We start from the raw sequence: 27,523 nt of genomic DNA, 5'->3' as shown, positions 1-27,523 counted from the left end.
GGGAAAAATTAAAAAAGAACAAAGAGGCACAATCAAATAAAAAAAAATGTTGATGCAGATGGAAAAAGTTTGGACACCCCTGCATTATAATATAAAATAATATTGTAACTCAGGTGTACTAGATACTAGAGACACTCTGATTATATAGTTTATATATTATACATACATATTGAGGAAAATAAGTATTTGATCCCCCTTATGTTTTTGGAATGTGGGAGGAAACCAGAGTCTCGGAGAAACCCCACAGGGAGAACATGCAAACTCTGAGGGTGGAATCAAACTAGGGTCTCCTGACTCTGTGGCCTGCGCGCTAACCAGTAGTCCGCCATGCAGCGCTATTTGTTCACAGTTTAAGTTATTTAATATCTATTTCAATACCAGAGATTAGCATTGTTTTGGTCACTGTTTTACATCAACAATATACATAACTGCAAAAAGGTAGAAAAACAGCTATAAAATATCAAGATACTTTTTGTGTTAATGATTTATTATTCAATGTATGTACAAACATGTACAGCACTTCATCAACTCATGTGCCTTGCAAACATGATGGAATCATACATTATCGTCACACATTTAAGATTGTAGAATACGTTCTTACTGCCATATGTTTTGTGTGTACTTTATATTATTATAACATATTAAATGTTTCATTCCAATTCACCTGTGTTACTTGCGTTAGTTTGTTTGTTATAATATGAAGCTCAGCAAAGCAGTGGCAATAGAACATTAATAACAAGTTAATAAAATGCAAACATTTAAATACATGAACACAGAAAGGCATTATTTGAATGTTAAAGGAGCTGCTCTGGATATTGTTAGGAATACACAAACATTTGGTCTGCATTATTCAAAACTCATTTGTGCCAACTTAAGAACATTGTCATTTCAAGAATAAATTACAAACACCAATACCCTGTAAAAGACCGATCTCAACATCACCCTGTAAATGGAGCTATAAGAATTCCATGGACCTTAAAGCTTTACGATGAACTCAGCTGAGCTAGCAGACCACCACGATGATCATCATGTATCACTTGCCATCTGAAACGGCCTTATTACAAAATGGGATATTTTCATGATGAGAAAGTCAGAGGATGCTTTGCTGTCCTTGCAAAACATCAGTCGCGTAGAAGAATGAAAGAACCACACATTCATTTGGTTTCCACAACACTGCTGACGAGACTGAAGCTTCAATGGTTGTCTTTTCTTTGAAAATGTTGTTTTCATGGCTTGGAGATGTTAACCTCATGCATCTCTTTTGGGAAGATTCCTGTCTGGTTGTGTTGTCCTGTGGGAAAATAAAAAAATCATTATTCATATACAGTATTGGCATTTAAATGGTATCTGGATAAGCGGTATAGAAAATGGATGTATTTGGGAATGTTTATCCAGATTAATCAGGTATGAGCTTGAGCTATCTGATTGGCCATGATGTCATTGCATCACCATTTACTACATAATACTGCAGTTATTTGGGTGGCATATAAATGTAATCCAAATGACAACGACTAATACTTAGTTGTGTACATACTCGTGTTTAGTGAGGGAAACTTTGTCACAGGCGACCTCTGTTAGTGGTCCGCCTTCTTTTGAGGAGTTTGTCTGAACTCCTGTATGGTGTCTGCCACCTCTGGGAGTGGACATCCCATTCATATTCAAATCCCTATAAAAAAAAAAAAACGGATTAAACTCATTACCGGCTGCTTTCATTACGATTTATATGATGGCTGCAAAGATGCAGGACAGAAAGTTTCTTACTCCTTAGCGGCGCCTTCTCCTTCTTCAAGAACTTTCAGGCCTGGAACTTTCTGTCCAAATAGTTTGACAGCAATAGACATGAGAAGACCACAACGGTTCCTGTAGCAGCAGGTGGCATCCACTACCAGGAAAACTACCAGGAAGATCACCATGACGATGCCGACCACGCTGCCTTTGGTCATGCTGCTTCTCCGTACTGGGAGTGTTTGAAGGTATAAGAAGAGAGGATATAAAGTTTAGTTGAGGTGATGTTTATGTAATGGAAATGGTTTTATTTCATTTGAACATGCATCAGATTACAATTGAGTGCATCCCATAATCAGTTCACAGTTCCTCATGTCCAAAAGGAGTAGGAAGAAGCAAAGCTTATTAAATCCTACCCCTCCATCTGGTACTTTTACAATCAGTAACTGTTACATTTGTTCACTTCCTGCTTTTCTAATATAGTTTAAGGTTTTTTTAATTTAATTTAATTTAATTTAATTTAATTTAATTTAATTTAATTTAATTTAATTTAATTTAATTTAATTTAATTTAATTTAATTTAATTTAATTTAATTTAATTTAATTTAACGTACTGAAGTATGAGGTGATATGATCATCCAATGCCATAATGTGTACCATAGTAAGTGTCAATATAGTGATATATATATAGCACATCATGACTGGTTCAAGACTCTTCATCCTTGTATTTAGCAAACATCAACTGCTTGTATTGTTTCTTGAATTGGCTCATCGTTGTGCATTGTTTGATTTCCTTACTCAATCCATTCCATAGTTTGATTCCACATACTGAAATGCTATGGCTTTTTAATGTAGTCCTAGCATAGTTTCAAATGTAGTTCTTCCCTGAGAAACAAAGGCTCCTCTGATGTGAAGATTCATACCAGGTTGTTCTGCAATGGTGAAGTTGAATACTGCGGGGATAGAAGAACCATTCATATTAATTGCTAGGACTTCCAGTTGATAGTCAGAGCCAAAGGTCAGGTCTTTGAGCGTGACGGAGTCAGTATTGGATGACAGTTGCTTCTCCTTCCACTCAGCCCCATCTTTATCCTGGGAGAGGATGAAGCATGGAAGACAAAAAGAACCAGAAAACAGGAATCGATTAGAAGATGCTGATAGAAAACGTTCTCTGAACTTCAGTTTCCAAACGTGGAATGGTGCATACAGTAATACAGTCATATCGATACCTGGCGATATCGCACAGTGTAGTGCAGGAGAGGACTCCCACCATCGCCGGTAGGTTTAAGGGGCACAGAGAAGGAGTTCCCCTCTACGTTCATCTCATCAGACAACAAAAGTGGGCTGTCGGGCTCACCTAAACGGCAATGCACAAACACCGTACAGGAAATTAACAATATCTGTCATGTCTACTGAAGCAAATGATGACTTAACAGCCATGAAGAACTATAGTCACCATCCTGGCTTACCTCCTGCAGACGGATGATGGATATTGGAGAGCATCAGGCAACAATGATGGCGATGGAGACATATACCAGAAGATGAAATGATAAAATGATCACAAACATACAAGATACATGGACCATAACTATAATAACACACACAAAAAAAAGTGAAAGTCAATACAAGGTCGCCACAGCGAATCATTTTGATCCGCATACTTGAGCCTTTTAATATTTCGGATGCCCTTCCTGACAAATACCGATGATGCTTACTAGTGGAGATTCGAACCTGAGGCGTCCACTCCACAACGTCTAACCACTACACCACGGTGTTCTCGGGGAAGGCTAATTCAGGTAATCCAATGAAATTTTCAAATTTAGTCACCAAAATTTATTTTGTTGTGTGTTGCAACCACGTGTTACATCTACGTAACTCACAAGACGAAACAATGCACCAAATTGGAACGTCTATGTGTTTTGATCTGACAAATCTTAAGTAACTTTGATCAAATGTAGAATTACTTCACATGAATTTGGTTGAGCTCTAATGGAAAAAACAGCCACATGTCGCACCAGGTAGGTTGCATTGCAAGGTTAATAGTGTGCATAAAGCACTTAATGTGTGGTTCCAATACGGTATATATCGTGTCTTATCATACGCCATAGTTCCCAGTTCCCTGTTCTCACAAGACAGCTTTTCCCCAAACCAGAACCTCATGAGATCTTACGACACCCCCAGTTACTAACATGACGTCAGTGTGTGACACTCACGTATTCCTTGGGTGCGGACACTGTTTGCTTCTGAGAATTGGCCCAATCCGGCTGCATTCAGAGCAGCCAAACGTACGCTATACGACGTGTACGGCCGGAGGGAAGTCATAGCCAGTGTGTCTATGCATAGAAACACAAGAAATAAATGGGGATATTCGTTACATATATCACTAATTAGTTAGCAATAGCAGTGAATTACCAGCATTTGGGACTGTGACCTCCTTCCATTGCTCAGCTGCATTTTCCCTCCACTGGAGGACGAAGCTTGTGATGGGTGTCCCCCCACTGACAGGCAGAGTTTTGAGGGAGAAGAAGACCGATGCAGGTCCAGGTGACACGGATACGTAGAGAGGAGGACCAGGCTGGGCTGGGAGTCAAGAGGACAAAATGGAGTGTGTATGGTTTATTGGAAAGTGAATGGTCGCTTGTTTATACTTTATACAGGATGTATCTAATGAGAACAAGTGGTATGGAAAATTGCAGTTTTTAATCATAATTAATATTATATTATATTAATAATAATAATAATAATAGTAATAATACATTTTATTTGTATAGCACTTTTCAAAATACTCAAAGACACTTTACAGAAGAAAGGAGTTTTTATTAATTTTATAAATTAATAATAATATAATATAATATAATATAATATAATATAATATAATATAATATAATATAATATGATATGATATGATATGATATGATATGATATGATATGATATAATATGATATAATATAATATAATATAATATAATATAATATAATATAATATAATATAATATAATATAATATAATATAATATAATATAATATAATATAATATAATATAATATAATATAATATAATATAATATAATATAATATAATATAATTTCATTTCATTTCATTTCATTTCATTTCATTTCATTTCATTTAAATATAATTTTATATGATATGATATTTTATTATATTAAAATAATATTAAAATATAATTTAAATATTATTTTATATGACATGATATGATATGATATTATATTTTATTATATTAAAATAATATTATATTGTATTGTATTTTATTTTATATTATATTTATATTTTATTTATATTGTATATTATATTATATTATATTATATTATATTATATTATATTATATTATATTATATTATATTATATTATATTATATTATATTATATTATATTATATTATATTATATTATATTATATTATATTATATTATATTATATTATATTATATTATATTATATTATATTATATTATATTATATTATATTATATTATATTATATTATATTATATTATATTATATTATATTATATTATATTATATTATATTATATTATATAATTAATTATAATTAATAAACATATTGTGAAGCTAATATAGCTGTTTGTTCCAATGCAAAGATAACAAGGTCTTACTGTGAATGGCAACATCTCTCGATGCATTGCCGATGCTGCTGACCGCCATGCAGGAATACAGACCTCCATCAGAGGGCACTATTTCATCAATTACCAACACACCTTCCTCAACACAGACACGACCAGAAGAAGAGTACTGCAGGCCAAACACAGATATATTGCACACATTGGACCCAACATAGCTGCGTGTGTGATGTGCACCCACCAGCGTTTGTCCGTTGTACTTGTTGATCCAGTGCAGTTCAGGCTGAGGAAGGCCGGAGACGTTACAGGCCACAGCGACGCGCTCGCCTGCGTTGACGTTCTGCTGCTCGACTGACAAAGACACCTCTGGCGCCTCTGAAATTAAACAAATCCAACATCGCATTTGTACTGCACGTGTACAGTAGCATGGTACTAGTATTCACAAAGAACTCACCAAAGACATGAAGCAAGATGGTGGCACTGGTTTCAGTGATCTTGTTGGTGGCCGTGCAGACATACTCTCCATAGTCATCCCTGACAACTGACGTTATGGTCAACTGGCTGCGGTCAGAGTTGAACTTATGATGTGCAGGGTCATAAAGTACCGGCCTGCGAGTTAGAATTGCAGAGAAATGTATATATTATATACTGTATATCACAATACTGCATGGTACCTTAATGAGAATAGCATGTTGGCCACACAGTAAGGAGATAAGGAAGACCTGGGTTCAAATCTCTGCTGTGTGGAGTTTGCATGTACATCCAAATTGTCATTATTATAGGTATGAATGTGAGTGTGAATGGTTGTTTGACTATATGTGCCCTGTGATTGGCTGGCCACTAGTGCAGGGTGTACCCCTCCATCTGTCATCTGACCCAGCTGCATGTGAGGCAGCCATGCCAACCACGTTGCTGCCATAATGTGGATGTAACGTGTCTCGTTAAACGTTTCCTGCAGGTAAAATCAGATCTTACATGCTCCAGGTGATGTTGGGTTTTGGCTGGCCGTCCACCAAACACAGCAGGGAAACATTGGTTTCTGGTCCAGCTATCACTTTCCTCACCTCTTCTCTCAGACGCACAGTAGGAGGAGCTGCATCAAGTTGAGATATATATAGAAATATTATTCATTTGACTTGAATTATGAATTAATTTCTGGTTTCTGGTCAACATGTCATAAAGGATGATGCAAAGAATATACAAACCATTAATAACAACAGATATGAAAAGCTGCTTGATGATGGGTCTTCCTTTAATCTGGGCTTGGCACACGTATGTTCCAGCATCCTGTCTCCGCACTTTCTCAATCAGGAGTGCGTTATCGGGCAGCTGGCGAACATGATTTCCTACAGAGAAAAAGATACTGTTAATATAAGGGATAGATATACACAATACTTAAACATGCATATACTACGTGTACTCACCACGAGAAAAGATGGCCTCCTTGTTGTATGCCCAGCGGACCTCCACTGCCGGCTTCCCAGACACCAGACAAGGCACCTTCCCATCTGTGCCCTCCAGAAACTCATGGTAGGTGGGGGTGCTTCCGAATGAGGGACCCTCTGACACGAAATACAGGATAATTGTTATGGTGCGATGTAATCCATACGCTCTGATTTACATGACCGCTTTACTTTATGAAATAGCCAGTTATGATAGTTTTATGATGTTTTCCTGCATATCTACTAGAGCAGTGATTCCCAAAGTGTGGGCCGTGGTGGTACTGCAGGTGGGCCATGACAGGTCATTAAAAATATGATACATTTTTGCAAATATTATTTTTTAAATTATTTTTATTGTACAATATTTATTGCATGATTCATATATATATATTTTAGGCCTAAGTAATAACCTATTGAGTGTTATTGACCTGTCACAATATTTTAGGAACCTTATAGAGTTTATGATTGGAACATAGCTCTCTGGTCATCATGCCAATCTTGAATGCAGTTATGAAAAAGTATGAGAATTAATTATTATTATTATTATTGTTATTATTGTTATCATTGTTATTATTGTTATCATGATTATTATTGTATTTCTAATAATATTATTATTCTTATTATAGTGCTATTACACTATATCACAGTGCTATTATTGTATATTTTAAGTGGGCCCTTATTATATAATAATAATATTATAATATATAATAATATTATAATAATAATAATAATAATAATAATAATAATAATAATAATAATTATTATTATTATTATTATTATTATTATTATTATTATTATTATTATTATTATTATTATTATTATTATTATTATTATTATTATTATTATTATTATTATTATTATTATTATTATTATTATTATATTATATTGTTATTATAATAATAATAATTATTATTATTATTATTTATAATTATTATTATAGTGCTATTACATTATATTACAATGCTATTATTATTATATATATTTTTAAGTGCCTTTTAAGGGCCCCGAGTTGGTCAAGTTAGGGAACCCCTGTACTAGAGTGATTGATATCCATATCCTACATACCATAAACATAAAGCTGGGTCTGAACTTCATCCTTGTGTCCGTTGTCAAAGTCACAAGTGCAGGTATACCTGCCGCCATCTGCCACCGTGGCTCTCCTGATGAACAATTTAGAGGAGGTCTCGTCCACCTTTGATACCATTTCTTCATCGACGTCCTCGCCGTTCTTTTGCCACATTATGTCTCCCTCTCCCCCAGCTGTCAGAGAATGGGAACATTTAATTAAGCATTACCAGGAGCCTGGAGCTTAAAAGTGACCCCCATGTTGTATTAAAGATGCGGATATTCAAATTTTACATTCAAATCAATGAGAAACTCACCTTTGCACAAAAGTAAAATCTCATCTCCAACTTGAATATCTTGCTTACTGGTGATGATGTCCATCTTGGCGTCTGAGAAAGACAGGAAATGCACCATCTAAGCCTAATCTTGTTTATTGGAGATATTTACAAATTATTCCCATTCATCACATATGCAACAAACACAAACAGTCCTCACGTTTTCACAATTCCAACAGGAAGTCACATGTCTTACCTGTGCTACATGTAAAAAGAAGCAGCAGAAGCAAGGCCATTCTCAGGTAGAAACATGCCTCTGTTGCCATGGTCACCAAATCACCTTTCAGTTTAATTCTTATTCCGATCTATTCAATCAGTTCAAATATTGATAGCAGTTTTAGAGCTATGGAGTTATGGCAGGGGGAGCCTGAGACTGAAATTATATAGGAGCCCGGGAGGAGATGAGAGGAAGCAAGAAGTGGGTGGAGAGAAGAAGAAACGGTCTCATCCTGCATTGTTTATACTACACACTGTTTGGTCATTCATAAATTAAATCACTTCATTATATTCAAGTCAGTCCATTTTAATGTAACAACTGTATTTCAAAATAATGGCACTAAACCGGTGAGTCTAAAGATCTGATTTTTTCATGGAGGTGCCCCATTCATGATACAGTCATTTTATAAGGAGACCTCATAAACATTAGCAAACTTAGCTCTGTGCAGACTCCAATTCCCTGCTTGGGCCAGGTACATGAAGCGATAAATATACTGTAAATATGCGCAACATTTGATATCACACAATAAATTACATCCCTTCCGTCACTGGTCTTTCATCTACCAGAGTATAATTACCGGGTCCTACGGGTCCTATCCGTTTCATTGGCTAAAAGCCAGCCTGCCCCTCCCACCTCTACACTAGAGTAGCCAATCAAAGCATAAAACGTTTGATGGGATAAATTATCAGCTTGATTATCAGGGTGGGTTATTATGACTGATTAAATTGAAGTGTGCTCATAATGAGCCCCATCAGCAAGGGTGGCACACACATTGGCCACCGCTCCATGTCACACTTTATTTGCGATAGAAACACACAAATATAATTCTCTTCTATCATACATTGTAGAATATAATGTTTGTTAATACATTTTAGTATACTAGCACACATAAATAAGCTGTTTAAAATATGCTAAATTGCATTTTTTCCACTATTCTGACCTATAAATGTCGTTAGAATATTGTATTCTGGTGTTAATCGATGCCAACGTTTCAGATAATGAGGTTTACAAATTTGGAAGTGAGCCCTGAAAGAAGTTTGGGATGGTTCAAAACGCTCTGTTTCAGAGGGCGTTGCTAAACTGTTCCTTTGTGATGTCACAAAGAGGCAGTGGCTGTAGGCGCAATACACTCTCTACACTTCTCTGTTTAAACTACCAGCAATGGCTCGTGAGGGAAAACCGTATTTGTTTACAATTCCTAACGACGCCGCCATCATGCACGAGTGGTTGGGGTTCTTGATTCCCTAAATATTTTTTATATTCTCGTGGTCCATATTTTAATACGAGAAGAATCCATAGGAATTGACCAGCCCAAACACTTCTACTCCTCACGACACATTTGGGAAATTATGGACTCTGACTAAACGTTAACAGTGACTAAACAGGATGTACGACCTTCCAATTCTTGACAATGACACAGCGACACGTGCCCTGAAAGATCGCCATGGCCACCCATCTACTGGGGTCCACACGTGCCCTTGTCCATACGGGACTCCCTTAAATAGACGCAATGTTTATTCCTATGAGTACTAGCGTATGTACAACATACATTGTACTTTGTGGTTTATTTTGCAGTTATGACGACATTTACAATACACACAATCTATTGTGTAGAACAGTGTAATACTAACAATGACATGGTGTGCATTTTACATGCATAGACTTACTGTATATAGTACACCGATATACAAACAGTGGCAGGTTACGTAGTGATGTGGACAAACAATGAGAGGACGGTGGAGGACAAGAAGGCGAGACAGTGGGAAGTGGAAGTGAAAAGGCTGGACATGACACACCCTCACACTCCTCTGGCAATTCTTATGCATGTGTGTGTGTGTGTGTGTGCGTGCTTTTAATCAGATTGGTGACAGTAGAGCGTAAAGAACAATCAAAAGGAAAATATTCAATGTTGTTCCCAGATCCAGGAATTGATCAACAATTTTTATTTTTTATTTTTTATTTTTTATTTTTTATTTTTTATTTTTTATTTTTTATTTTTTATTTTTTATTTTTTATTTTTTATTTTTTATTTTTTATTTTTTATTTTTTATTTTTTATTTTTTATTTTTTATTTTTATATATTATATTTATTATATCTTATTTCCACTAGCAAATATGCCATCAATCCCCACACACAACCTCCACTGCAAAACCACTGGACAGTGATCAATGATATAATTATCATTACTATATTAATAATTAGCCTATTAGCCTGCTTATTGGCTTGCTTATTAGCATGCTTTTGCCCTATTATATTAAAATTTGTCAGAAATTTTTTTGGTAAAAAATGTAATTTAAAAAAAACTATAAAAAATATCACAATATTTAGGGGCCTTAAGAACATTTTAGGGGGGCTGCAGTCCCCCTAAAATAGGCCTAAGGCCGCTACTGTGAATCCCCACAGTTTCATGGGAATGTGTGCTGAGTAATTGAAAAAAAAAGAAAGCAGAGTATGAGTATAAATACCACCAAACATTACATTATTCTTTACACGCGGAGATAGCAAAAGTCTGAACTGTAAACAAAGGTTCCTCCTCATTGTGTCTGTGGTCAATGTGAAAGTAACGGCAAAGCTACTTGCTATTTTTATCCATGTTATGTTTATTCACAGAGAAGACAGTCAGAGAGACACTTGGGGGGGGGGGGCATTGAAATCCCTGTTTACCACAACCATTGTTCCACCACAACAGGGGTGATCAGACTTTTCAGCCTGAAAGCTACTTTAAAAATGAATATCACGGTCATATCACCTCGTACTTCAGTACGTGACAAGAAAAATAAAAAAAGGAAAAAAAAAGAAAAAAGAAAAAAAAACTTGAACTATATTAGGAAAGCAGGAAGTGAACAAATTTTGACATTTGTAAGTTCATCTCGGTGTCATGGCCAGGCATCCGAATGGTTTTGTCCAGTTAGTGAATGTAACACTCAAATTAGCAAAGTAGCTAATAAAAGAAAAAAAAAATTATTAAAAAATAAAAATAAAATAAATGTAAAAAATTATATTATATTAGGAAAGCAGGAAGTGAACAAATTTTGACATTTGTAAGTTCATCTGGGTGTCATGGCCAGGCATCCGAATGGTTTTGTCCAGTTAGTGAATGTAACACTCAAATTAGCAAAGTAGCTAATAAAAGAAAAAAAAAATATTAAAAAATAAAAATAAAATAAATGTAAAAAATTATATTATATTAGGAAAGCAGGAAGTGAACAAATTTTGACATTTGTAAGTTCATCTGGGTGTCATGGCCAGGCATCCCAATGGTTTTGTCCAGTTAGTGAATATAACACTCAAATTAGCAAAGTAGCAAATAAAAGAAAAAATAAAAATAAAAAAATAATATAAAATAAATTTAAAAAAATATATTATATTAGAAAAACAGGAAGTGAACAAATGTAACAATTACTGATTGTAAAAGTACCAGATGGAGGGGTAGGATTTAATAAGCTTTGCTTCTTCCTACTCCTTTTGGATATGTGGAACTGTGAAATGATTATGTGATGCATTCAATTGTAATCTGATGCATGTTCAAATGAAATAAAAGCATTACCATATATTTTTAGCTATAATATATTTATAAATACAAGTATTTATGTAGAGCTTTGCAACAGGGAATTAGCTGAGTGATATTGTTTATGAAGTGGGTGATGTAATGCCCCCCCCCCCCTGCAGTACTACAACTATTAAATAACCTTGTACTGTGCTTTCTCCTTGAGTGTAGTCAAATCTGTAACTGCACTAAAAAGCCAGATGAATCACGTTTCTTCCTGTTGAGTGGTTCTGGCCAGATGACTTGAAATGTACGAATTTAGCAATTAGCTCAGCGTGCCGGTGCACAAAGAGAGACTTTTCCAGCAAAAGACACATCAGTCATCATGGAGCTTGGCAGTTTTCAACAATCTTCAATGTTGCCTTTAATTCTCTCATCGGAGCCTTAATGTGAACAGCCACAACATCTCCACCGAGCAGCACCAGATGTGGGCTTGATTTAAACAATGCTTGGGATATCTGTGAACTTATTTGGGCCGTATCCGTCCTTTGTAGACATGCACTGTAGTGATGTCGTAATTCACCAGATCCAAGCCGGTTGTGAATACTGAATGAAAAGTCATTGACTCCGTTGCTGTAAAACAGGAAGCCAGGAACAAACAAACAACATTTCACCCGCACAGAGAAGTGTTTATTTATCACAAAGGTTGTTTTGCAGGCCTTCATATGAGTGAAGGAGTCCATGTCCAAACATTGCATAAAAGGATGTTGCCAGTAGCAAACATCATTGGAAGAGACGAAGAAGACCCGCTGTGCTGAGTTAAGACATAAAATTCACACATAACAAATGAATAACTGACTTTTTGTACTCCTAAAATGCATCCATACATCCATCCACTTTCTATCGCTTATCCTGTTCAGGGTCGCTGGGAGATAAAGCCTATCCCAGCTGACTCTGGGCAACCAGTCAATAAAACCCTGGGCTGGTCGCCAGTCAATCAAGGCACGTTTAGGTGGTTATGATGGCTAATTCAGATTTTTGGGTTAAAATCTGATGTTTTGTTTGCGTAAAAGCACTTCTAACTGCAGTACTTTTAACTGCTACTGCACTATATCAATATGCACATGTACTACTGTATATGCAGTACAACATCTCTTGCACTACAGCACCAGGAGGTTTTTTTGCATTATATTTGACTTGCTTTGCTGTATTATATTTTTGCTCTACTGTATTTGCTATTTGTACCTTATTTTATTATTTTATTTTACTGTACTACTTTACTGTACTACACATTTTACTGTACTACATATTTTCTTGAACCCTGCATGCCCACGTGTTTTCCAAATCTGTAAGCTGCTGGATCTGTGAATTTCTCTTGGAGATGAATAAAGTATCCACCCATCCATCCATCCATCCATCCATCTATCCATCCATCCAAATCTATCCATCCAAATCTATCCATCCACCCACCCATCCAAATCCACCCTTCCATCCACCCATTCATCCACCCATCCACCCACCCTTCCATCCATCCATCCATCCATCCACCCATTCATCCACCCTTCCATCCATCCATCCAATTCATCCATCCATCCATCCACCCATTCATCCACCCTTCCATCCACCCTTCCATCCAATCCACCCTTCCATCCAATCCACCCACCCATCCATCCATCCATCCACCCATTCATCCACCCATTCATCCATCCATCCAATCCACCCATCCATCCATCCACCTATCCATCCATCCATCCATCCATCCACCCTTCTATCCATCCATCTAATCCATCCATCCATCCAAATCTATCCATCCACCCACCCATCCAAATCCACCCTTCCATCCACCCATTTATCCACCCATCCACCCACCCTTCCATCCATCCATCCACCCATTCATCCACCCTTCCATCCATCCATCCATCCATCCAATCCATCCATCCATCCATCCATCCATCCACCCATTCATCCACCCTTCCATCCAATCCACCCTTCCATCCACCCTTCCATCCAATCCACCCACCCATCCATCCATCCATCCATCCACCCATTCATCCACCCTTCCATCCATCCATCCAATCCACCCATCCATCCATCCATCCACCCATCCATCCATCCATCATCCACCCAGTCATCCACCCTTCTATCCATCCATCCAATCCATCCATCCATCCATCCAAATCTATCCATCCACCCACCCATCCAAATCCACCCTTCCATCCACCCATTCATCCACCCACCCTTCCTTCCATCCATCCATCCATCCATCCACCCATTCATCCACCCTTCCATCCATCCAATCCATCCATCCATCCATCCACCCATTCATCCACCCTTCCATCCAATCCACCCTTCCATCCACCCTTCCATCCAATCCACCCACCCATCATCCATCCATCCACCCATTCATCCACCCTTCCATCCATCCGTCCAATCCACCCATCCATCCATCCACCCATCCATCCATCCATCCATCCACCCATCCATCCATCCATCCAGTCATCCACCCTTCTATCCATCCATCCAATCCATCCATCCATCCATACACCCATTCATCCACCCATCCATCCATCCATTCCACCCATCCATCCATCTCACACACCAAGGAATTTGTGCAACTATTTTTTCAAGCAAATGATTCCAAGAAAGAAGGCAAGACACACTCTTCCATTTGTCAGTACTTGGCCCTCGATGGACATGTTGGAGACCCCTGATCAGCCTGTATATTCGGACCATATTTACTCCATCCATGGTGACCCGTGACCTGCTGTATCAACAACCCTACCAGATGTTGATACCAACGCAACGTAAATACAATCCCAGTTGGCCCTCAGCGTGGAATGCAAGCACCTCCGTGCGCCCGCCAGTCTGCCTGCCGAGCGAACGCGACGTGACTGTTGTGTCTGAGCCCAATTCTGGGATTTGTCGTGTTTGTTTTGTTGGATCTTTTTTTGGACTACATCCTCTTTCGAGTAGTACTCGTAGCTTTATTGTGGTGCCAAGCCCTGCAAGCGACCCTCTCTGCCACCTGCGCCAAGACCCGGGCTGCGCGTAGTCTAATGCATACAGGAAGTGGGGCGTGCGGCAGAAACAATGGAGACATAACAGCTGCAGCAAGGAGCCTTCATGCAAATAAAGCAATGTAGTCAATGATCACACAGATAATAGAAACGTGAGGATCCAGTACACTACGTGGTTACTGTACGTCTGTGCTCCATCAATGAAACAGCAACAAATAATAAACACCACGTGTGGGTCTTTTCCTAAATTACTTAGGAGCTGTCTACCATCTCCTACCCAGCATGCACCTCAAACCCCTCCCTTGCTCGCCGTCTGACGGACTGTCTCCCTACAGTACGTGACCGGTCCAGAGTCTGTCAGTGCCAATGCAGGCCGCCATGGCAGCAGATAACGCTAACTAGCTTCCTGCCATTACTTCTAATTGGCGCACAGCCCGGAACTCTGCAGACACCCTGGGTGGGACGTGACTCAGTGTGTGTGTGTGTGTGTGTGTGTGTGTGTGTGTGTGTCTCGGAAATGTTATTCACAATTTTGCAAAAGAAAATAATTCTCATTTGAAATATCTTGTCATAGAAAAGCATAAAGTTGATGTATTTTATCAGTAGTTTGAATGTGGACAATAACTTATAATAAACATGGTACACACACATTACTAGGTACATTACATTGTATACATTGTATACACTACATTGTATAAATGGTTAGCAGGGAAGACAACCAAGCAGTGCTCAGGAATCAAACTAGCAAATGCCGCCTTTAGGCTGCCATGTTTTGCTGAATTGTAAATGGAGTTTGCTAGGAATAAATGTCGTAATGTAATATTAGATCTCCATGGTAACATATTGTATCTATGTCCAAAATGGATACATGTTCCTATAGGCTCTAAAAGTGACGTTAAGAGTATAAAACAGTACAGTACAAACCAAAAACAACCTCAAAACTTTATGAAGTCTTACTTTGTCCGTTGTCAACAACACCAGTTGTTCCTTAACTAAATTATACAAGACTGATTCCGCATCAAGGGGCTGCACGGCGGAGAAGTGGTTAGCTCGTAGACCTCACAGCTAGGAGACCCAAGTTTGCATGTTCTCCCCGTGCATGCGTGGGTTTTCTCCGGGTACTCCGGTTTCCTCCCACATTCCAAAAACATGCTAGGTTAATTAGCGACTCCAAATTGTCCATAGGTATTAATGTGAGTGTGAATGGTTGTTTGTCTATATGTGGCCTGTGATTGGCTGGCAACCAGTCCAGGGTGTACCCCCCCTTTCGCCAGAAGACAGCTGGGTTAGGCTCCAGCACCCCCGCCACCCTTGTGAGGATAAGCGGTAGAAAATGAATGAATGACCGATTATTACTACTACTAGTAGTAGTATTCGGCTAGTATTAGCCTGCTTATTGGCTTGCTTATTAGCCTGCTTTTGCCTTATTATAAAAAAAAAGTCTGATTTTTTTGGTAAAAATAAATAAATAAATTTAAAAAATCAATAAATATATGAAATTATTTAGGGGGTTTAAGAATATTTTAGGCCTAATGGCGCCACTGGCCCTGAGAAGTAAAAAAAAAAACATGCTAGGTTAATTGGCGACTCCAAATTGTCCATAGGTGTGAATGTGAGTGTGAATGGTTGTTTGTCTATATGTGCCCTGTGATTGGCTGGCCACCAGTGTACCCCGAAGACAGCTGGGATAGGCTCCAGCACCCCCGCGACCCTCATGAGGATAAGCGATAGAAAATGAGTGAATGATTACTACTACTACTAGTAGTAGTCGTAGGCTAGTATTAGCCTGCTTTTGCCCTATTATATAAAATTTGTTTAAAGTCAATAAAAACCCCGCCTCTCGCCCAAAGACAGCTGGGATAGGCTCCAACAACCCCCGCAAAGGATAAGCGGTAGAAAATGAATGAATGAATGAATGGTTATTACTACTACTAGTAGTAGTAGTAGGCTAGTGTTAGCCTGATTTTGCCCTATTATATAAAATATGTCAGAGAAATTTGTTTAAAATCAATAAAAACTCCGCCTCTCGCCTGAAGACAGCTGGGATAGGCTCCAGCAACCCCCGCAACCCTCATGAGGATAAGCGGCAGAAAATGAATGAATGAATGAATGATTATTACTACTACTAGTAGTAGGCTAGTATTAGCCTGTTTTTGCCCTATTATATAAAATATGTCAGAGAAATTTGTTTAAAATCAATAAAAACCCTGCCTCTCGCCCAAAGACAGCTGGGATAGGCTCCAGCACCCCCACGTCCCTCATGAGGATAAGTGGTAGAAAATGAATGAATGATTATTACTTCCACTACTAGTAGTAGTAGGCTAGTATTAGCCTGATTTTGCCCTATTATATAAAATATGTCAGAGAAATTTGTTTAAAATCAATAAAAACTCCGCCTCTCGCCCGAAGACAGCTGGGATAGGCTCCAGCAACCCCCGCAACCCTCGTGAGGATAAGCGGCAGAAAATGAATGAATGAATATTATTACTACTAGTAGTAGTAGGCTAGTATTAGCCTGCTTTTGACCTATTATATAAAATTTGTCAGAGAAATTTGCTTAATATCAATAAAAACCCCGCCTCTTGTCTGAAGACAGCTGGGATAGGCTCCCTCCGCAACCTTTGTGAGGATAAGCGGTACAAAATGAATGAATGAATGAATGATTTCCATCAAACTTTTGAGATAACGCACATAAAAATGTGCTTATGCAAATTCTATAGAGGACGATGGAAGTGTTCTGCGTCCCACGTAAAGCAAGAGGAGGATATCTACAAATATATATGACCCCGGGGAGGGCCCACAGCAGCCGGAAGATATCTAACGAGGACATCGCACACAGCGATTTAGCTAATGGCTCAACAATGAGGCTCAAACTATGAGTTTGGCAGAATGTGGATGAATGACGCCATTTCCCATGCCATCGCCCATGAGGATGTCTTTGATGGCGGCGTGAAACCAACTACTTTCAGCATTTTTCTATACAGCTGATCTCGTTCAATCGTTCACATTCACACCTCAAATTAATCTGACTGCATGTTTTTTTTTTAAAGCGAGTACTTTTGCAAAGTCATCACAAATAAAACGTAGCGTCGGCCTCATGTGGACCGCTGAACATCAGATAAACGCGAGCATGGCACCGGGCAGACAGACTCAAAATGATCTGGCTGGCCGACGGATGCTTTGGAGGGGTTATTGTGTGTGTTTGCGTGTTGATGAGAGGAGCCATCAAAGAAGCCCAGCATCCTGTGGGCAGCCCAGGGCAGGACCAGCGGGCTCGAGGCAGCAGCGCAGTGGGTGTCCGTGTGCAAGGCACCGCAGCGTCTGCTACACACACACACACACACACACACACACACACAGGAAAAAGGGCCACCATGTAATTGATGTAGTGTCAGAACTCGAGGGACTGATAAGGCACACATGCGCAGACGCTAACATCATTTAGCTATCAAAAATCGGGCTGCTTATCAGCTGCTGGAGAGGGATACAACATGGCCGAACATAACCATGCAAAGGCAATGGCTACCGCTTTAAATAACTGACTTGGATATTAACCAATATTATTATTATATTTCCTGCATATGCGATTCAAGCATGTCACAGTAGCACAAGTCATGTTGCCAGCTACCGTTTCTAAGAAGCCATTTAGAAGCGCCTGGTTGGTCGAATTAAGACGTCTGGCGGGGCCCGATGTGGCTCGCAGGCTGGAGTTGCTGTCCTAAAAGGATGGAGGATTGAACTCGGGTCTTATAGCTGTGAGATCTGCGCGCTAACCACTCGACCGCCGTACTTCATATACAAATAAAAAGGTAAAACCGCACAAATATCTTCTTTTCTTGTTATTCTATTCATGAGAAACCTGTATTAGTATTAAAAACTCACCACACGGCATTTAATGTCTTCCCAGAAAACAAATACGACAATAATTCATTGCCAACAAGAATATTTACACCAAGAATATACGTATCAACAGATGACTAATTTCTTATACAGTGGATATGAATGTGTTTACTGGTAAAGACACTACTACTTCATTTGCAGTGATGGGTGCCTCTATGCCTGTGTGAAAAGTTAAGCATTTGCTGCCACCTATTGGTTCATTTATGCAATAACACTATTAAAGGTCAAGTAACCATCCATCCTTTTTCTATGCCACTTATCCTCTTCGGTATGTGGAAAAAAAAACAAATGAAAATGAAAATGAAAATGAAAATGAAAATGAAAATGAAAATGAAAATGAAAATGAAAATGAAAATGAAAATGAAAATGAAAATGAAAATGAAAATGAAAATAAAAATAAAAATAAAAATAAAAATAAAAATAAAAATAAAAATAAAAATAATTAAAAAAAACTTATTAGGAAAGCAGGAAGTGAACAAATGTAACAGTTACTGATTGTAAAAGTACCAGATGGAGGGGTAGGACTTAATAAGCTTTGCTTCTTCCTACTCCTTTTGGACATGTGGAACTGGGAACTGATTATGGGATGCATTCAATTGTAATCTGATGCATGTTCAAATGAAATAAATCCATCACCATTACCATTACACCCTGGATTGGTCGCCAGCCAATCGCCGGGGGTCGAATAACATGAAGCGTTATTGCGAGTCCAAAGGGAGAAATTTAGCATGTGGCTACATGTCGGGCTTATCATGTCTGAGCTTGACTGTGCAACGCCATTCTTTCACTCGCTCTCGTATTACACAACACAACAGCCACATAATCCACACTAAATAGTAATGGTAATGGTAATGGTAATGGTAATGGTAATGGTAATGGTAATGATAATGGTTTTATTTCATTTGAACATGCATCAGATTACAATTGAGTGCATCCCATAATCAGTTCCCAGTTCCACATGTCCAAAAGGAGTAGGAAGAAGCAAAGCTTATTAAATCCTACCCCTCCATCTGGTACTTTTACAATCAGTAACTGTTACATTTGTTCACTTCCTGCTTTCCTAATATAGTTTAAGTTTTTTATTTTATTTATTTTTGTCATGTACCAAAGTACGAGGTAATATGACCATACAGTGACTTTCTCCTCGTTCTTATTTACGTGTTGAATCCACAGGGAGATGGAATTATGATTGTGCTTATGAAATGGACCATAGTAGCAACTAATTTCAGTGCTCAAGTAATAGTAAAGTTGCAAAAATATATGTTCCATGCACAATGGAGAAAAACCCCAAAGGGATTCTGGATCAGCTACAAATCTGTAAGGCCTCATTTGCATATAATCCAAACTACCGCAACAATATTAGTTCTTTATTCTTTCCTCCATCTTTGGCCTGGAGTCCTGATTAAACGTTGCTGAGGAATGACTTTAAATATAGCAAAAGTGATGTGGTAATACGTACATGTGACGTATTTTTATGCTGTCAGAAGCGCTACTCTGTGAACCCTAAGAATTCAGCGTTATCCAAAGCCACCACTGTAGATGGTCAAAGTTTGTCAGGCCCGACCTGGGCAGGGTCTCCAAGCTGTAGCTTGCCTTGTCTTATCAGTTCAAAAGAGTTGTGACAAAGGTTAAGATATTTTGAAGCTTTTTTTTCAACAACATTGCATCAACTTCATGACTTTGTTAGCAATGTTTTCACGGTTCTTTGTAACAAAGTTAACATGATTGCATTCTTATGTTCTGAAGAGTGACAGAGTGCTGCAGTTTTAGACAGTTTGCCATATTTATAATATGTTCACACACAAAAATAATGGTGAGTGGGCAGCATTTTAATTTCACATTTAATTCAGCAATGGTACAGTTAATGATTTGAAGTACAAAATCAGTCCCAGCATCTTCTATAAGATCAACTACTGCTGGTGTAGTAATTAGGATGTATGAAACTGGCTTTATAAACGACAAGATAACTAAAAACACTGGAACACCAGCTAAAGAATCAAGAATCACCAAAGGTGAAAGAACACAGACACGCCCAAGATCCCAGTGACAATTCTGGCCCACGATACTATGTCCAGCTCTGTGACATTTCAACTTATATTTACTTCTTTGCTCCAGTTTCTGTTCCATCCAGGATCCACGGCAGAGTGAACTTCTCTCCCTCCAGCTCCTTGGAAATGGCCGAGGACAAGCGGGCCACTTGTTCGGCACTAAAATGTTTTTTCCAGTCCCCGGCGACACCTAGAACACGGACAATATCAAATACAAAGAAAGAAAATGAAAGTCATGCAAATCATATGTAATGAATATTACTCATATTCATATTATAACAGCCAACCTATGACAAAAAGTGTGACTTATAGTCCGGAAAATATGGTATATATTATATCATATTATTATTCATATTATAATGATTCATAATTCATATTATAACAGCCCACCTATGAAAAAAAGTGTGACTTATAGTGCGGAAAATACAGTATATTTTATATCATATTATAATATGATTCATAAATCACATTATAACAGCCAACCTATGAAAAAAAGTGTGACTTATAGTCCGGAAAATACGGTATATATTATATCATATTATAATATGATTCATAATTCATATGATAAAAGCCAACCTATGAAAAAAGTGTGACTGTAGTTTAAAAAAAAAATAAAAAAATAAAAATAAAAATAAAAATAAAAATAAAAATAAAAATAAAAATAAAAATAAAAATAAAAATAAAAATAAAAATAAAAATAAAAATAAAAATACTTTATTAGGAAAGCAGGAAGTGAACAAATGTAACAGTTACTGATTGTAAAAGTACCAGATGGAGGGGTAGGATTTAATAAGCTTTGCTTCTTCCTACTCCTTTTGGACATGTGGAACTGTGAACTGATTATGGGATGCATTCAATTGTAATCTGATGCATGTTCAAATGAAATAAATCCATCACCATTACCATTACACCCTGGATTGGTCACCAGCCAATCGCCGGGGGTCGAATAACATGAAGCGTTATTGCGAGGCCAAAGGGAGAAATTTAGCATGTGGCTACATGTCAGGCTTATCACGTCTGAGCTTGACTGACTTGACAAAAATACGGTATATATTATATCATATTATTATTCATATTATAATGATTAATAATTCATATAATAACAACCAACCTATGAAAAAAAAGTGTGACTGTGTGATCCGGAAAATGCGGTATATATTATATCATATTATTATTCATATTATAATATCAATATACCGTATTTTCCAGAGTATAAGTCGCACTTTTTTTCATAGGTTGGCTGTTCCTGCGACTTATACTCCAGAGCGACTTGTAAATGAAAAAAGTGTTTATGTTACATAAACACTGGACACCTTTTATGTTCATGTTTATTTTTTATGTGTAGCTGAATAAGCATTGTGTTAGCATATTTTACACCTATTCAGCTTGTTCTTTATTTTTTTAAATTATTGTTAGAACTTGCCTTCCAAGAGGACGTAACGTCTGTTTTGGTCAAGTAGTTTGGAAAATAAATTACTGGAAAAAAATGCGACTTATATTCCAGTGCGACTTTTGTATGTTTTTATGCATTTTTGGCATTGTGTGGCTTATACTCCGGAGCGACTTCGAGTCCAGAAAATACGGTACTTATTTTGGGGGGGCAGTACAATGTTATAGTTATTCTATAGATTTTGGTTATTATCAAGGAAACCATAGAAGTTAAAAGAGATTAAAATAGATGAATAAACTGAAGATGCCACTGATACTCCAATTCCCAGAATGCACAGCTAAAGCTATTACCAGTATACACATGAAGCTCGTCTAAGACAAATGGGTCTTTTCATGACACAATTCAACTGTAAATAATTCCATTGTATTTATCTATGCGGCTTCGACTCCTTTTCCACTGTAATTCATCACCATCTCACCTTTCCGAAGGAACGGAGACTTGTCCGTGTCCATGTAGTCCTTGGAGATCAAACTGAAGTTGGACATGTTGTTGGCCTGCATGGACTTGAAGGAACAATGATCCGCTATCTTCTGAATGACTTCTTCGCTCAGGTTCTTGCCCAGGAATTCTGAAATGCTCCATACGGCCGTACGAAGATCCTGCAAGAGATGATGGTGTCATGCGTACACGTAACGTAACACGTGATATGCACGGTAATAATGCATGCTTTATTTTACCTGAACCATTTCCTCATACGTGATGAAAAGGATCCTGTCTCCTAAGTCTGCGTTCCTCCAGCTCTTCACGTGGTCCGTCCATTTGCCGAACAACACTGCAGACATACAACGGTTGAACGTTTTCAGTAGACATTTTCCAAAATGTCGGCATAATAATAGGACGTTGACCTCTGCCTTGCAGGAATTTCTCAATAAACTCATCCAAAGTTCCGGGGTCCTCAAGGAAAGTGGCCATCTGATGGAAGTAATATGACGACACGATGACATCCATTGGGTTCCTCATCACGTAGATCACCTAAAAAAAAAAGGGATCAAGTCAAATGCAGGATGACGCAATAAAAAACGGGAATTTGGAGTTAACCTTGGCGTTGGACGTGACGAAGGAAGGTGGCATGAACTGGAAAGGCAAATGTGTGACCAGCCCTCTTGGGGACGGCAACTGGTCCACCACTTCTTTTAATCTCGTCTCCTCCAGCCAGGGAACCCTGTCCCAGTTGGGGATGGTGTGGATGGGTGTCAGGTCCCCGCCATTCAGCACCAGAGGGAGGATCTCTTGCATCCAGATTGTACCTACAGAGAAGAGCGGTTATAGATAATTATATAACATATAGAATATTGAGTCTTATCATGTTTTATACTGCAAATGCACTTATTTCTTCATAAATTACACAAATAACACATAATATACCACATAAACAATTTTCCACGTTATGATAATGGCAATATTTTTAAATTAGCACGGATTTCTCCTTTTGTGTGACATAAAACTGCACACCCCGATACTTGTTGAGTATTACGTAATCCAATAAGCAAACTATCTGACCTGATTTTGGGTAGGTGACAGCAATGGCGTCGCTGTCTTTAAACGCCAAATCCTGTGCAAACGTCAGGCTTTCTTTGGAGTGGGTCTCTTTCGGCAACATGAGCCCATGATGCATTAAATAGAGATCTTCCGCAGACATGCTTCTTCAACAGAGTCCCTCAACCAACAGACAGGCGGGTGTGCTCTCTGTTGTTGCGTTCACGTACATAGGAATATTTGAGAACTTTTTTTTTTTTTCCAAAAATACACTTTGAATACTTTTTATTTACTACCCAGCCTGTAAAGTACGAGTGGATGTCACCACTTGAGCAGATGTAGCAAAAAGGACACATAAAATGACACTCGCTTGGAAAAGGCAAATTTCGGAGGGTACCTGAAGTAATCACACCACTTCCCTACTTCCGGCACAAAATCGTGAAGGACGAGGGTTACTAATTCAACCACAAGAGGCACCCAACTCAAGAAGTTGGTCCTTTTTTTTTTTTAAATGTGAGGCGATCTATTATGGAGGACCAAAACTGTCAAAATAATAAATAAATAAATAAATAAATAAAAGTGGAAATAAAAACAAAAATGAAAAAAAAATCAAAAATTAAATACAAAAAAATAAATATAAATGGAAATAAAAACAAAAATATTTTTTTTTATTTTTGAATCTTGTTTTTTATTTTTGTATTTATTTTTTTATTTTTGTTTTTATTCCAATTATATTTATTTTTTTGTATTTAATTTTTTGTTTTTTTTTCATTTTTGTTTTTATTTTCACTTTTATTTATTTATTTATTTATTATTTTGGCAGTTTTGGTCCTCATAGAAATTCAAAAATTAAAAAAAAAAATTGTTTTTATTTCCACTTTTATTTATTTATCATTTTGTCAGTTTAGGTCCTCCATAGATCTACACTACATAGTGATGCATTCTTTAGTACAAAATGCAAATGAGCAAAACATATTGTTGATATTGTTGATCAATTAAGGCTATATAGGATTTCAAACATCAATCATAGGACAAAACAAAGCTGTTGTTACGGTTTCTCAAAGTTTCTCAACAGTTTTTGTGGACCCTGTTTCTTCTCTAGATGAGGGGGTCAAATTCATATCAGTTGTGAAAATTAATATGATTATTTAACAATACATAGCAACATTTATTGTACACCAATGTCCAGTGCCGTCATTAGGCCTATTTTAGGGAGGCTTCAGACATTATAAAATGTTCTTAAGCCCCCCTAAATAATTTGATATTTTTTTTATTGATTTAAAAAAAAAACATTTTTTTTTTTTACAAAAAAATCAGACAAATTTTATATAGTAGGGCAAAAGCAGGCTAATACTAGCCTAATAATAATAATAATAAGAAGAATAATGATGATAGTAATAATAATAGGCTATTTAATAATATAATAATGATTATTATATAATTGATCACTGTCCAGAGGTTTTGCAGTATAGATTGTGTGTACTTGTGTACATTTAATGGTGGCCTAAAACAATTGAGTATCTCTACTAAATCTGTCCAAAAGTGGGAAAGTTATATCCCGGTTCTTGTTCCTTATTTGTTTTTTTTTTTTTTTTTTTTTGAATGTCTACTACATTCATTCACATCCTGTGCATCTCCAGGGGGCTAAGCCCCCAAGTCCTCAGAACCTAGTGACGCCCCTGCTAATGTCACACCAGGTTCAAAGTTGGGCACAAGTTATTTTGTCGTTTTAAAAAGTTGGAATAATAACAACAAATACTGTAGATAGTGTGATTCATTAAAAGTATATTAATACATTTAAAAATAACCACATTCAAACCAGTCGATTGAGTTTTGCTTTGAAATATTTGCAGAAATGTAGCATGTATGTCTTTATGCACGTCACAAACTAAACTGGCAAATGCACTGAAATCAAGACTAACACGGCATGCATTTGTAGAGTAAATAAATGTAAGAGTACCGATTCCATGCGTACGAGCCACACTAACGCAAACATCTGTTCTCTCATTACAAACATCAGCATGCAACGTCATGTTAACTTCCCCACATGGTTCACGGTTAAGTTAAGCCGAGTCAAAGGATGTTAAAATAAACTGTACCTGATTTGGGGTACGTCACAGCAAATACATCCGTATCCTCTACTGAAAAATTCTGGGCATATTCCAAGCTCTCATGAGTGTGGGCTCCAGGAGGCAGGGGCAGGGACCGGTACTTTATGTATTTGGTCCAGGACATGCTGGCTGGAGTGCTGCCCGGGTACTAGTTAGTCCACGCTAAGTCCACGCCTCGCGCTTTGAGGTAGAAATCATAAATAAACTCCTCACTGCAGCTTTCGGTACCACTATGAGGTACAACTGATGTGGTACTTCTATGTGGTCTGTCTGACAGGATACACACATACATGAGGTACTGCTCATCTTTTAAGTGGACAGTGAAGATAAGTTTGAATACTTTGGTTGTGATATAGGATAATGTTAGGTTATGAAAGATAATCTCTTTCACCACCAGCACATTTTCGACGCTGCCACTGAGAGTCACACTTGTCCAATTCTCGCTGGAATGTGCAAGGTCAGGACCCTCAGTGTTTTCTCAGCATCCGTTATTCCTGTACACAAAGCCAACAGTGTGTCAACACAGAGATGTGTGTATTAGCCAACAGCACAGCCTATGAATGAATGAGAGCTCTGTGGGCTTCTTGAGGTGAGACAACCGACAACGGATATTTTCAACATAAAGCAATGAACAAAAATGGCTTTTTCAAACAAAATTTTACAAACATTCATCATAAGTTTAAATGTTGTAATAATTTGGGGCCCTGTTTGGTTTATTTGAATGGTTCTTTCAAGAATGGGATACAACTATTTGTATATTATTCCATTCCATTTTCTTACACTTATCTGGAGGGTGGTCGTTTTTAATGTGCGGCGATCTACACTACAGAGTGATGCATTCTTAAGTTGAAAATGCAAATGAGCAAAATATATTGTTGATCAATTAAGGCTATATAGGATTTCAAACATCAATCATAGGACAAAACAAGGCTGCTGTTACTGTTTCTGTTTCTCAACAGTTTTTGTGGACCCTGTTTTTTCTCTAGACGAGGGGGTCAAATTCATATCAGTTGTGAAAATAAATATGATTATGTGATTATTTAACAATACATAGCAACATTTATTGTACACCAATGTCCAGTGGCGTCATTAGGCCTATTTTAGGGGGAGCTTCAGACCCCCTAAAATGTTCTTAAGCCCCCCTAAATAATTTGATATTTTTATTGATTTTTTTAAATTATTATATATATTTATTATTATTATTATTTTTTTTTACAACAAAGAAAAAAATCTCTGACAAATTTTATGGTTCTTTCAATAATGGGATAAAACTATTTATATATTATTCCATTCCATTTTCTTACACTTATCTGGAGACATAATTCCTCCAGCCTGTCTAAGGTTTGCCCGTGCCCCCTTCTCTGAGTCCGGATGTACAATTTGTGATAAAACTTAAACCAAATACTAAGTCAAGTCATGTTTGTGGAACCCGAGAGCTCTACTTCATCTCCAGCATACAAGAATTTGTTATCCACCACTGATATGAATGAACAAATAACAAAAACAATGAAAAAGGGTGAGAAACTCATGAAGAAAATCTACAAAGAATTGTAGATTTGTCGACATTTATTCATATTTTCAAACGTCATCTGAGAAAATGTTCAACAATCGAGCTACAGTACATGACAGAGGTGTAAAAGTGGCCTTTCAGCATACGGGAG

The 27,523-nt window shown here is 37.5% G+C and overlaps 2 protein-coding genes across 3 annotated transcripts; both read right to left on the bottom strand.

Moving 5' to 3' along the window:
- Nucleotides 1–462: 462 nt before the first annotated feature.
- Nucleotides 463–8,487, bottom strand: ncam3 (neural cell adhesion molecule 3). Its single transcript, XM_078790476.1, has 15 exons — nucleotides 8,352–8,487; nucleotides 8,138–8,209; nucleotides 7,821–8,015; nucleotides 6,738–6,875; nucleotides 6,519–6,659; nucleotides 6,289–6,406; nucleotides 5,768–5,922; nucleotides 5,350–5,688; nucleotides 4,138–4,305; nucleotides 3,938–4,058; nucleotides 2,955–3,084; nucleotides 2,649–2,817; nucleotides 1,762–1,957; nucleotides 1,535–1,666; nucleotides 463–1,291 (listed from the first exon to the last, which is right to left on the bottom strand). The coding sequence occupies exons 1-15, from the start codon at nucleotides 8,419–8,421 to the stop codon at nucleotides 1,249–1,251; spliced, it is 2,187 nt and encodes a 728-aa protein (XP_078646602.1). The 5' UTR covers nucleotides 8,422–8,487; the 3' UTR covers nucleotides 463–1,248.
- Nucleotides 8,488–20,590: 12,103 nt separating this feature from the next.
- On the bottom strand, nucleotides 20,591–26,136 carry sult2st3 (sulfotransferase family 2, cytosolic sulfotransferase 3). 2 transcript variants are annotated; one of them, XM_058053374.2, is made up of 6 exons: nucleotides 25,851–26,136; nucleotides 23,314–23,522; nucleotides 23,121–23,247; nucleotides 22,953–23,047; nucleotides 22,694–22,874; nucleotides 20,591–21,015 (listed from the first exon to the last, which is right to left on the bottom strand). In XM_058053374.2, exons 1-6 carry the CDS (start codon nucleotides 25,984–25,986, stop codon nucleotides 20,876–20,878), a joined length of 888 nt encoding a protein of 295 aa, XP_057909357.2. In that variant the 5' UTR covers nucleotides 25,987–26,136; the 3' UTR covers nucleotides 20,591–20,875. The 2 variants fall into 2 exon arrangements, with proteins under 2 accessions (XP_057909357.2, XP_057909356.2); XM_058053373.2 differs by lacking the exon at nucleotides 25,851–26,136 and adding an exon at nucleotides 23,776–23,983.
- Nucleotides 26,137–27,523: the final 1,387 nt, after the last annotated feature.

Source organism: Doryrhamphus excisus, linkage group LG5 (genome assembly GCF_037039965.1).
Source record: "Doryrhamphus excisus strain RoL-2023G ecotype Guam linkage group LG5, RoL_Dexc_Guam_v1.1, whole genome shotgun sequence".
Classification (NCBI taxonomy): domain Eukaryota; kingdom Metazoa; phylum Chordata; class Actinopteri; order Syngnathiformes; family Syngnathidae; genus Doryrhamphus; species Doryrhamphus excisus.
This window is presented reverse-complemented; position numbering and strand designations above follow the sequence as displayed.

Excerpts from the sequence above, each read along its gene's own strand:
- ncam3 (XM_078790476.1), bottom strand. The coding sequence starts at position 8,421 with ATGGCAACAGAGGCATGTTTCTACCTGAGAATGGCCTTGCTTCTGCTG. Across the intron at positions 2,818-2,954 it reads ACACTGTGCGATATCGCCAG|GATAAAGATGGGGCTGAGTG; the intron begins GTATCGATATGA and ends ATCCTCTCCCAG. Across the intron at positions 1,292-1,534 it reads GTTTCCCTCACTAAACACGA|GACAACACAACCAGACAGGA; the intron begins GTATGTACACAA and ends ATTTTCCCACAG.
- sult2st3 (XM_058053373.2), bottom strand. The coding sequence starts at position 23,914 with ATGTCTGCGGAAGATCTCTATTTAATGCATCATGGGCTCATGTTGCCG. Across the intron at positions 23,048-23,120 it reads GAAATTCCTGCAAGGCAGAG|TGTTGTTCGGCAAATGGACG; the intron begins GTCAACGTCCTA and ends GTATGTCTGCAG. Across the intron at positions 21,016-22,693 it reads GTCTCCGTTCCTTCGGAAAG|GTGTCGCCGGGGACTGGAAA; the intron begins GTGAGATGGTGA and ends TCCGTGTTCTAG.